Source organism: Nymphalis io, chromosome 11 (assembly GCF_905147045.1).
Source record: "Nymphalis io chromosome 11, ilAglIoxx1.1, whole genome shotgun sequence".
NCBI classification, from domain to species: domain Eukaryota; kingdom Metazoa; phylum Arthropoda; class Insecta; order Lepidoptera; family Nymphalidae; genus Nymphalis; species Nymphalis io.
In genome coordinates this window covers 4,162,336-4,174,938 of record NC_065898.1, presented here as the reverse complement: position 1 = coordinate 4,174,938, position 12,603 = coordinate 4,162,336, and the positions used below count along the sequence as shown (strand labels likewise).

General features: G+C 34.6%; 1 protein-coding gene across 1 annotated transcript in view; it reads right to left on the bottom strand.

Annotated features, from left to right (window-relative positions):
- The window catches only part of LOC126771818 (uncharacterized), a 227,992-nt gene extending 219,357 nt beyond the window's left edge, over nt 1–8,635 (bottom strand). The window contains exon 1 of the mRNA XM_050491922.1: nt 8,479–8,635. Within this exon, the coding sequence (XP_050347879.1) occupies nt 8,479–8,500 (22 nt within the window). The 5' untranslated portion in view covers nt 8,501–8,635. The remainder of the gene's footprint in view (nt 1–8,478) is intronic.
- Between the last annotated feature and the right edge of the window lie 3,968 nt (nt 8,636–12,603).

Below are 12,603 nucleotides of genomic sequence, written 5' to 3'. Positions count from 1 at the left end.
CATTTGCCGTCTGCATACCATATAAACAAAAACTTCGTTCGTGAAATATAGTTCAGGCATAAACAGCCCATTTTTTGTTTTGGTCTCATTAAAATTGTTCTCATAAATAAATATTTCCTACAAAAAAAAAGAAGGGCAATGATTATATAATCTTTTGAGCTTGGATATACGATTACATAGTTTATTAAAGATATCTTCAGTCTATAGGTCCAAAAGCATTATTAATATTGACAGAAGCTAATATCAATCCAGAATCGGTAAACGCGGTCGAAGACTGATCAATCTGCGGTCCATCGAGTTGGCTTTGAAATAGGAATTTAGGCTAAGTAATATACAGACTTGTTATGGACAAAATGTGCCTGCAGCTTTGTTTGTGTTTGAAATGTTAAACCAAGATACATAACATGTAGCTTTTTTATACGATGTTTTGCTTGAATTTAATACAATCTATAGAATCGTTTTTCTTTATGCGTGAAGATAAAATAGTCATTTACTTTAATATTATCGATTGTTTTATTTTATTATCCAAACGTTAAAACCTTTTTTTGCTAACCTCTTTGCTTTATTTCTACCCAATATCAATAATTCCTTGTAACAGTAAAAATCTTTCTGCGAATATGTTCAGTGTTGGTGTAAATTGTATATATATCCACTACGTATACATGTAGTTGACGAGACGAGTGACAGGATATCAAATTTACATAGGTCATAGTGGATATATCCCCAGTGACGTTACATTGCTGTTTCGCATGATATATTTTTGAGGTGATATACATATAAGTAGATTTTGTATTTATAAATTTCAATCTGTTTAATGTTGACATTATACTTTTTAAACCAAATTAAACAACATAATTTAACTGACAAATCTCGGTTTTTTTTTCAATGTCTGTATGTATTTATATACCTGGACGTTTCTTTTATATACTTTACATTTTTTTATATACTTATTCGGTATCAAAATAATTTATATCTATTCTTTACCCATTACATTATGTACAGATTTGTATTATAATAAAATTCAACAGATAAAAAAGAAAGAAATAATACAATGGGCAACAGATTCAATGTTTATAGGAGATTAAATCCAGGTTCAATTAAGATTTTATTTAATATTGAAATATCTGTATAATAATTAATATAAAATTTGCCTCTAAGACCGTTTAGTTACTGGAGCAATTAATAGTTACATATAGGCCTCTGCTTCTTTGACAGATAATTTAAGCAGCATCTCGAAGACACTTGCGTTCATGACTGAAGAGACCAATGCGAGAGAGGATCCTTCGGCCGCACTCCCGACAAGTGTACGCGCCCCCAGATGGGCGGGGGTTTGAAGTCCGCTCATGACGTAGTTCGTTTTTCTTTTAGTAATTCAAACCAGGCATAGTCACAATTAATAGTTAGGGATTTAATATCACACAATGTTAACTGATGGAACTTCATCTAGCCTTTTTTTCATTTATTTACGAAAGTCATAAGAGCAATGGTACCAACTGATGGTATGTATTTATCACCCCTTAAAGACACCAGTACTATAGGAAATGTAAGCCACTTCATACACTGTCACCAACCATATTTAACTTGTGGTACTGTTACTGGCTTTGTGCGAGCTCGTCTGGGTAGGTATTACCCACTCATCAGATATTCTGCTGAAAAATAGTAGCAGTAAGCAGTACTTGGTATTGTTGTGTAGAACATAAAATACCAATACAAAGCACTTTTATTTTACGTTAGAATAAGCAGCGTAAGATTAATAGAGAATTAAAAATATACTAAAAGTGTAATATTAAGTACAAAACTATATTCACTTATCCCTTTGGTCGTATACTTACTAATAATACATAATTATATTAACGTACACTACACTATAATTATTTTAAAAATGAATCTAACATGTTTAATTTATGTTAAAAGTCAAAGTTTCTCGCAGACGTTACGAGTGACATCGTACGTAACACCAAGAGAAATGTCTTCTTCCACCGTTATAAGACGAACTTTCATGTGACATCAATTTTCTATATCACTTTAAAGGGGTGAGAGATTCCCTAACGATGCCTTTTAATTGTAAGTCGACGACCAATTACTCGTCCTATTGATTTTAATATCTTTATAATAGCGTTCCTTGTCAAAGCTTTATTTAAGCAAGGGTTGGTAATTTAACTGATTAGAATTCATTCAATCTAGCGAATTAATTGAATTTAAGGATTAAAGATAAATTCACAATTATTATGTTATGTTATAATATTACAAAATTGAGAAAATATAACTCACTTATATCTGCAGGGTAGCAGTAATGTATTACAACAATAGGCCCAAAGACTTCTTATACCGGCGACGTGCCGACCACCTTATAATGCTATGTAGTTTGTAATTAGTTAATATTTATTTAAATTACTGAATACAATTATGGAGCCGTTGAATTAGTATTCCTTAATTTCTATGCGGAATATATATATATATATATATATATATATATATATATATATATATATATATATATATATATTTAAATATATATTTTTTTTTTAATTTAAAAAAGGCTACACAGTTTCTTGCTATTTTAACTCGGTAAATTCTACAGTCCTAACTGGTAGCTTTACAATTTAATTAATTTTCTAAAATGACGATTCAAAAGCTTTTCAGAGCCTACTTTAATGAAATATATTTTAACTTTTATTCACGGAGACGAATTTTTTTCGTCATCCATCCTACAAATCCTATAGATAGAATCTATGATCTGCGTAATAATACAGGAAAATAACAATTGAACACATATAGGAGAACTAGTTTATCAAGTTAAGGTTATGGAGTTATACGTAGAGTTTCTCTGAAAGACCACAACAGAAATGGACGCTCAGTTCGAGGAATAACGTAGCCGGCATAGTATAGAGAATTATCTAAGTTGCATTGCTGACGGGCGTATGTCATGTTATGTAGGCCAGGTTCTAAATGATCTTGCCCGTGTACTTCGACATGGTGACATGTACAAATTCGAGGAATGCCTTGAATGCGCTATTCAATTCACCGCAAGCCATAATACACTCTTAGTCCTCTGATTATATTATTTCACTCATATTGAAAAATAATCAATCAATAAAACTAACAAACATCTCAAAATGTAACTACTGATAATAAAACGTGAAATAATAAAACTTCGTATATTTATTCACAGCATTTTCAATATATCGTTTTATTTATTTTATCGCGAACCAAATTTATTTATCTTTCGCAAGAATTATTTCATTGTTTATTAAAATTATTCGACTGTAGAATTGATGATGAAACACGATTTATTTAAATTAAGTTAACACATAATTATGATATATAATAACTTACTTGTCAGGGTGTATCTTGTTATTAGGTAAGTTAGGAACTTCCTGCTATATTACAATACTAATTGTCGGTTATTATTTCTGTACTATGACCAGATAACTCTATAGAACGGTGCAGTAATTGAATATATCAGCATACATCCGCTATATTCCATTTCTGATGACGTCATACATAACCGCATATAAGCTATAATTTATGACAGTCCGAATGTTTTTCTTTTAAATTATTAATTCTTTTGAATGTATAATAGCCTTCAAAATAAGTAAATCTTCATTCAAAATTATGTAAGTAGTATAATCATAATTACTTGTCACATTCGTTTGAACTAATTAGGTTAGGTTGATTTACTTGGTGGTAGGGCTCTTTGCAAGCCCGTCTGGGTATGTACCACCCACTGATCACATATGCCACCATCAGCTATACTTATTATTGTTGTGTTTCGGGTTGAAGGTTGAGTTAGCCAATATGTGTAGGTACAAGCGACGTAACATCTTAGTTCCCAACAAGGTTAGTGACGCGCTGACGATGTAAGGAACGGTTAATCTTACAGCGCCAATGTCTATAGGCGATGGTGAAGATTTACCATCAGGTGACCAATTTTCCCGTCCGCCAAACTATCTTATATAAAAAGCTCTAAATGCCCAAAAATAAGTATTGGACATAATAAATGTTTTTATGATCGAAAAGAAGTAATGATTACACTAAATTAATCGTCATACACATTACGTTGAAACGATATGCTTAACAAAGTAATGCTACAAAATTACATTTAAAAAAAAAACCATTTGTTCATTAAAACATTCTATCTGTTAAAAGGTTTATTAAATCCAAAATTAATATCGGACATGACAGAAAAAGTCAAACAAATCACCAGTTAAAGGTACCCAGCAAAGTTACACAGCAAAATAAACAGCTAAAGTTAATCAATGCATCCTGCATAGAAAGGGTTAATTTAATGCATTTATGAAAAATATTATCAAAAGACAATTTATACAATATCTTAAATGATATGTATTTAACATGGAAATCTAATACTTTATGTGAGAAAGCGACTTTTACAATATTAACATGAGAGACGTGACCATCATACTTTATTAACTTGCTATTGAAACAAAATACATGCTTTGAATGTATTAAGTGCTTCTTAGAATATCACCGCCGAGATGGCCCAGTGGTAAGAACGCGTGAATCTTAACCGATGATCGTGGGTTCAAACCCGGGCAAGCACCACTGAATTTTCATGTGCTTAATTTGTGATTGTAATTCATCACGTGCTTCACGGCGAAGGAAAACGTTGTGAGGAAATCTGCATGTGTTTAATTTCACTGAAATTCTGCCACATCCCGCATCATTCAAACCTTCTCCAAAAAAAAAAGAGGAGAGGCGGCCAGCAGTGGGACATTCACTGGCTGTTACGGTAGTATATTACCATAATCTATTTATTAGATATTGTGTAATACGCGAGCTTGCCTTAAAGATAACCTGATTGTAATGCTCAGAAAACCAGGATGCTGGAAGGATATTGCACATATTGGCCAACATGAGAATCGAGGAAGCAAAACGCTTGCGAATGTATGGAATGTCGATGATGTGGGGGTGTACACTTTCACGGCGCCTAGTTGTCCGATGGTAGAAGTGTAAAAAAGGTATTAAGTCATCCAATTCTTGTGTATACACATCTTTAAAAATTTGCAAGCTAACCAAACTTTGCTATTAACGATAAATTAAAAAATATATTTAAAGGAAAGTTTGTATGCAAAAGTTTTTATACATTCAGTAATTTTATAGTTCACCTGCGAAATGATATTACCGTCTACTGACTATTTAATAATTGTAAATTTGAGGGCAAAACCGCTCAATTTTTCCACCGGTTCTTCTCCCTTCTCTATTTTTATGGCCGAATCAGTTGTTGTTTTTTTTTGACTATATACAAGTACATAGCATTATTATTTAAAGTAAAGAATGGAAAAAAATCACTCACATGCGAATACGTACATACTATTATAAACACATAATGGAATATATATTGCAGAACAAGCCCAAGGAATTCATCTGATTGCAAATATCTCCAGCTTCGCGAGCACATTAATAATGCAGTATTAGACATTTACACTGTCAATGCAATACCATCTGAGAGATCGTAGTTCCTTGTGTCTGTTTATATATAACCCACAAACCGAAATCTATATATCTATACATATTCTGTCACTGATCGATGTCTGTACATGGAAGATATATAAGTAAAACTAATAACGGGGGCCTTTATCACCGCAATAGAACCCAAAACGATGATTGTTAGAATTTTTATTTGTTTGTCTGAGCGTTTGTGCACGCTAATCTTAGAAACGGCTTAACGGATTTGAGTGCGGTTATCACTAATGTATTGTGGCTGTTTTTCCAATGTAAGTTAAACTCAGATCTATATCGTCAATCATATTACTTAGTTAGTTTGACAAGTGAAGTAAAGCCTTAAATATATGCAAATAAAAATTAAAAATAGTACAAATCGTGACCGCGTGGAATGATGGCAAGAATGCTAGCAGCGAATCTCCCTTTGAATCGCAATTTCGATTCTCTGGGCGAAAAATGAACCAGTTAATAATAAGTACTTATTAAAAAAACAGGTTTACGTTTTAATTTTAAAAGGATACAATTTCCTGTGAAGGTATCGTTTGCAGTCACAATAAATAAAGCACAGATAAAGACATTCAAGTATGTCCAAGTAGATTTAAGGGAATGATGTTTTTTTGTCATATATAATTCTAATTAAATGTTGCCCTATCTAGATCCGGGTGCGGCAAAACTGAATAAATACTAATATCCCACGAAAATAAAACTAAAAATGTTATAAGTCCGCTCTTAGTGTTTTTTTTTAAGTTATACGCGGGTGAAACCGCGGGCACAGCTAGTCAATAATAAAATTAAAAAAAAAAAACGCTTACTACTACTTTCTTTATAATTAATAAAAAGGTTTTACATGTACTACAAAACTCTGGGATAAGACGGACACGTGTGCCGTGACGGCAAACGGCATGACGCTCTCTTATCCCTGTATCCACCACCGCCTTCGCTTTCTACTGCCATGTGAACGTGAAGCGTTTTATTTTACTACTTTTAGTGGAATGGAAGCGAGTACTGTTCCGCTTCCGTGGGTCGTTGCGTGATGCAATGTATTCAATAACCTTTCTCACTAAGTGGGCTATCGAACGGAAAAGTCCAAAAAGTTCATAATCGTTCATAAAAAAAACCTGTAGATCTTGAGAACTGTCGAACGAACGAACAAAATCTTCAGATATATTTATTAACATAGTATAATAATATAGTTCTACTAACCATCATCATCAGATCTATATGGATTTACCATACTTTTTTTACTTTTGGTGATAAATATTAACACAGGAAGAGTCATTGTTCATATGATGCTGTAAATACGCTGCCAAGTTGGCAACTTTTTATGGGAGGCAGGAACGTCCACCAGATGGCACATCGTCATCTACATTCATATACGTTGCCAAGGAAAAACTCTACGTTGCCAACGCTATAGGATGTTATGACCCTTGTACCTGCAATAACACTCACTCACCCTTCGAACTAAAACATAGTTAAACAATATATTGACGGTAGAACAATAGATGAGTACTGCCCAGACGGGTATGTACTAAGCCCTACTACTTCAAAAATTGAAGCTTAGTTTTCAATATTACCCGATTAGTAAATGGTAAAGGTCAACTGATATTGACTTATAAATATGGTCTGCACTATTCAAAATTGTAATAAAATTCTGCAAAACCGCCTGGGTAGGTTGCCACCCACACATCAAATATTCTATCGCCAAATAGCAACACTCACTGTCGTGTTTCGGTTGGAAGGATCGGTGAGCCAGTAAAACTTTAGGCACAATGGTTATAACTTACGGCTTCAGTGTCATGGGCGATGGTGACAACTCACAATCAGGAGGCCCATTTCACTGTCCGCCTACCGATATTATAAAAAAAAGATTGTTTAAAATCCTTTGAAGCTCCAGTAAGTATAATTATACTTACATACTATATTATATACTCCAAAGAAAATGATATTAAATATAATAATTTTTATGTGATACGATAGATGATATTTTTAGGTTAAAGCACATTTATTTCTTTTCTTAGTATATCTTACTTGTGTCAGAGCTTAGATTAATTCACCAGGTTGTCATAGCGAAAGGTGAAAACTCGAAGGAGATTCTATAAAATCGGTCGGTTTCATAAAATCCTACAAACTCGAATAAACCTACTTACCATAATGTAATTGACATTTCACCCTATCATTGTATATAAAATTTTATGTAACTTATCGCAGAACTCAAGTTAATGCTTAATAATAATTAATCACCTTAGAGACCGTGGAATACACTTAAGGGTCGTATTCGAAACATTTACCTCGAGGTTAACTTTTATCAACTCAACATTTTGGATAAATAATATTTTTAACATTGCTTTCCCAGAATTAAGAAATAATATCAGTCGAAAATATATTAGATTAAGATTTACATAATAAGATCAAGTCTTCCCTCCAATCTTCTTGTTATTACATAGAAAACTATAAAAAGATAATATGGCTGCATTTATACATTTACATAATTTAAAGCTAAAGCATTTACTTATTTTTTATTATATGACGTGTTTTAATTAATAAATATATGTTCACAAATTTAAGAAAACCTAAATATACCTAAATATACAATTTTCTTCTAAATGTATAGTAAACGAATTATAATTAATTAAGATAATACTCAATGGATATAAATCAACGTATAAAGAACAGGATTTGAACAATATTATAGCTTCAATCATTGCGATCTGAATACAAAACTTATTCTCAAATATCCAATTTCTTCCGTTTAATTCCAAAATTTTATGTAAAAAATCACAAAGAGCAAATGCGCCAATCCGCAGTGATATTACGTTGCAACATTATTAACAACTATCAAACCACTAAATGCTAAAGGTTATAAGTTTAATTTCGAAAGTACCTTAAAATATTTACATACAAAATTAAATAGATTTCTATTCATAAAAGAACTGTAGCAAACGTTCTTGATCATTTAGCAGCTGAAACAAACGACTCATTCATAAGCAATTCGTAAGCGGCTTCAGTAAAGCTTACCTGATCTCAATTCGAAAGGCATGATATTAAGCGTGAAAGAGCCCCTCCCCTGCAGCCAGTCCCGGTCACATTTACGTTCCACCTCTCACCATTGCACGATACCTATAGCTACACACACTCATACACTATCACTTTGACGAACACCACTTTCGTTGTATGAACCAGATTGTTAGCTGTCAGAGGGTAAGCATGACGCAGTGTGTTCCCGTTACGTCAAAAAACTGTTTAGGACGGTTCGACACAGCCTCCGCAGCGATGGCGATTACGCTTCTGCCGCTGGGATGCGGCGCGCGCCGCCAGCGCCCCCCGTTGTCATGACAACGGTCCGGGCGATCTACCTCGTCCTCTCTAGCATACAAAAACAAAAATAGCGAATTAATTGCGTAATCATGTGACGAAATAACTTTGCAAAGTTTTTAAATGCATCGAAGTTGTCGGAGATATTAAAAAAAGTGGTAAGTTAATAGATAAAGGTACGTCTGCCACCTCTCAATGCGTTCACTGGAATTGCTTTCAAAGAAACGTTTTGCAACTTAAATATATGTATATATCATAGTTGATTTTTTATGAATTAAAAGTTATTTGGCGATTAGTTAACTTCAAGAAACATATGAGATACTGCGGCTGATTTTGAAGGTTCTGTCTGTCTGTCTATCTGTCTGTCAAGATTCTTTTTCTCAAAAAAGCGTAGCGGTATAAAGTTGAAATGAATACCAAATACTGAGGTCTGCGTTCCCTTGGAGCTGAAAAAAAAAACAAATTTCTAAGTTAACGCAATAAATGACGGACGTTTGTACCGCGTATCACTCTCACTCGCAAGGGAATCTAAACCTATAGGTTACTTCCCATTGACCTAGAATCATGAAATTTGGCAAAAAGTAATATCTTGTAGCACAAGTATAGGAAAAAATTCGAAAACCGTAAATTTGAAATGACTTTGAAATGAAACTTAACACTAAGCCTATAATTTAAAAAAAAAATTAAGTAATTTTTTTCGAACAACAAAGGAAAAAATATGAAGTCTAAATCTTAAAAAAAACCTGGTAAATTTTTCAGTATTGTATGATGGTACGGAACCCTCAGTGCGCGAGTCCGACTCGAACTTGCCCCATTTTTTTTTATTATAGTATTGCTTATTTATTTTTGCGCTATGATCAAAGTTGTAGTGAAAGACGAGCATGCAGTGAAGGATATATATTTTCCGTATTTACAACGTAAGTAATAGAACTTGTTGGTCACGTAGCCTTCGAGGGTGGTCCTCTCGTTTTCCGAGGGTGGTGATATAAAGAATATTTTTGGATACGGCTCTAGACGGAAGATGGAGTTTCGGGCCGCACTCCAATCCACTCACCCTAAGACTTATAAATGCTGCTACATTGTGTAGTCTCTTTCATCGTGCGAAATAAGACACACTTGTGGAGACATATAAGGGGATATCGAACGGTATCTTGGGAAAAATACAACATCTTAGCTGTTATAATCCAACCTGGAAACTCCAGGATAATATAGCTGAGGTGTTGTGTTTTTTTTTATATTCGCCGGTAGGGCAAATGACTCTATTCCACCTGATGGTAAGTGGTAGTCGAGTCCAAACGTGACGACGGCCAGTACAGACGGGAAAAACGTTCTGCACTAGCCGCCTTTGCCTTGCCGGCCCGCAAGATGCCTCTTCACGCCTCGTTTGAAGGAACCAGGGTTGTAAGAGGAGGGGAACACGTGAGCTGGTAAGGAATTCCATTTTTTGGAAGTGCGACAAAGAAAGGAGTTGCCAAATTTCTTTGTTCGCGATGGAATTGATGTCACAGTTAGGCGGTGACATCGAAAACCAGCTCGCGTGGACTTAAGAAGGAAGGGGGAAGCAGGATTTAGAGAGAATTATTCCTCAGAGCACTCGCCGTGATACAGTCGATAGAAAGCGCTCAGTGCTGCTATCTATAGTAATGCTCAGTAATGCTATATATGTGTTTGTGACCTTTACGTCGCCAATAATGCGTACTGCACGTCGCTGCAACCGGTCCAAGGCCTCCAGTAGGTACTTAGCGGAGCCATCCCAAAGGTGCGAGCAATATTCCACGCAAGACCGTACCTGTGTTTTGTACAGCAGGCACAGTTGTTGTGGCGTGAAAAAACGCCGCACCTTGTTCAGAACTCCGAGTTTCCGTGAAGCTGTTTTTATAACAGCCTCGATGTAATCCCTTGGACTAAGGTCGCAGCGAACATCAATCCCCAGCATGGCAATTTTGCTTTGTATCACCAGCGGAGTACCACAGAGGGAGGGAAGAGGGGAAAATGCTAACTTTTTACCAGTGTGAAAACACAGGTATGCGCTATGCCTGTGTTTTCTTGGCATTAAGCTCAACAAGATTATCAGAGCCCCATTTGGCGATGAGCTCTAATGTCCTATCGAGTTCAATGACAAGATCCTTCCGCCTCTCCTCAATTTCCGCTCGCCCAGCCACTGCGCGTCTGTGGTATACACCAAGCACTGTAATATCGTCTGCATAGCAATGTATGTTCCCAAGAGAGAGCATATCATTATTGTTATTCTTAATCATTATAAGCTGATCGATAGTAACGTGATACTTAGGAGATATACGTGTAATTAAATTGACTAAATATTCCACTATAGTTAAGGGTCATGCTTGATGCGATATCTGAAATTACTAAGTGTACGTTACCTAGTGGACTCCGTTTTCGGTACATCAACTCCGTGATGATGGAAATTGTAGTCTTCTAAACATTTCGAGTATTTCTCGATTAATATTTTTAGTAAAACCGGAACATTATAAATGTTACGCAATCAAAATCGTTTGCTATTAAAATTTAAATCTTTGATTGAGTCTTGAGTCGTAACTTATGATAACTTAAGACTAACTTTGGCCTTTTAAATTGCATTCTCTAATTCTCCGCTGGTCCTAAATTAATTCTGGAGTTTATTTATAAAACTTAAAATAAAACATTTTGTCGCTATGAAATATTATTAAAATAGACAAGATTTTACTTAGAATGGATAAAGTGTAGCCAAATGAGCAAATTTAAGATGTCCTACGAACTAGAAATTCTGGAAGGGGCAACGATCAAAGAAAATGTCCACAAAATGGGTACGCAATCTATTTATACTCGTATAGGAGTAAGGACGACCCATTTGCCACGGTACGATTTTGTTTTTTTCTTGAGATAAATTTGTAAGTATTATAATGTAGATACATATTTTATGACAATCAGGGGAGTCCAATGATTTTCCTACCCATCTAACGGCTTACGATATTACGAGTAAATCTTCCCGCATGTTTCGCGTCTTACTGTTCGATGTTTCATTGATCTTGTGTCTTGTTTATGTCTTTTTTTAACATTGTAACTACTAATCTAATTAGACTTAAAATGTTTGTGTGATCTATAAAATTTTGGTAAATATATTATAGTATTTAATGCTTTCAGAAAATCTTCGGTTCGATTGACATAATTAGCAATAAAAATAAACAACGTATTAAATATTTGTGTTGTTCCAGCATCTAGTGCAAAATGGTAAGTAAATAATCTACGTCTACGCCTAACTTTTCACCGTTATTTACATTGTTTTTATATTTATTTATTTTTTATACAAAATTCGAAGGCGGACGAGCATATGGGCCACCTGATGGTAAGTGGTCACCAATGTCCATAGACATTGGCAATGTAAGAAATGTTAACCATCACTTACACCACCAATGCGCCACCAACCTTGGAAACTAAGATGTTATGTCCCTTGTGCCTGTAATTACACTGACTCACTAGCCCTTTAAACCGAAACACAACAATACAAAGTACTACTGTTTTGCGGTAGAATATCTGATGAGTGGGTACCTAACCAGGCGAGCTCATGTAAGGTATGGTTTGTTAACAATTGGTTTAATAATTTTGACTGCTTCTGAAAAATAATACACAGATTATAACATTTTAAGTTTTGTTGCGGCGCTTCACTATCTATCATCGCGGGGTGCGGGGACGCGCCTACCAACTTAACTTCACTTGTCGTCTCGACGCGCGTGCGCGACACACATCAGTTATTATAATGATTTATCATTAATACAAGTATTCAATTTCCAAATTCTTCGTTATTTTTACCACCACAAAAGCAGCTATCGA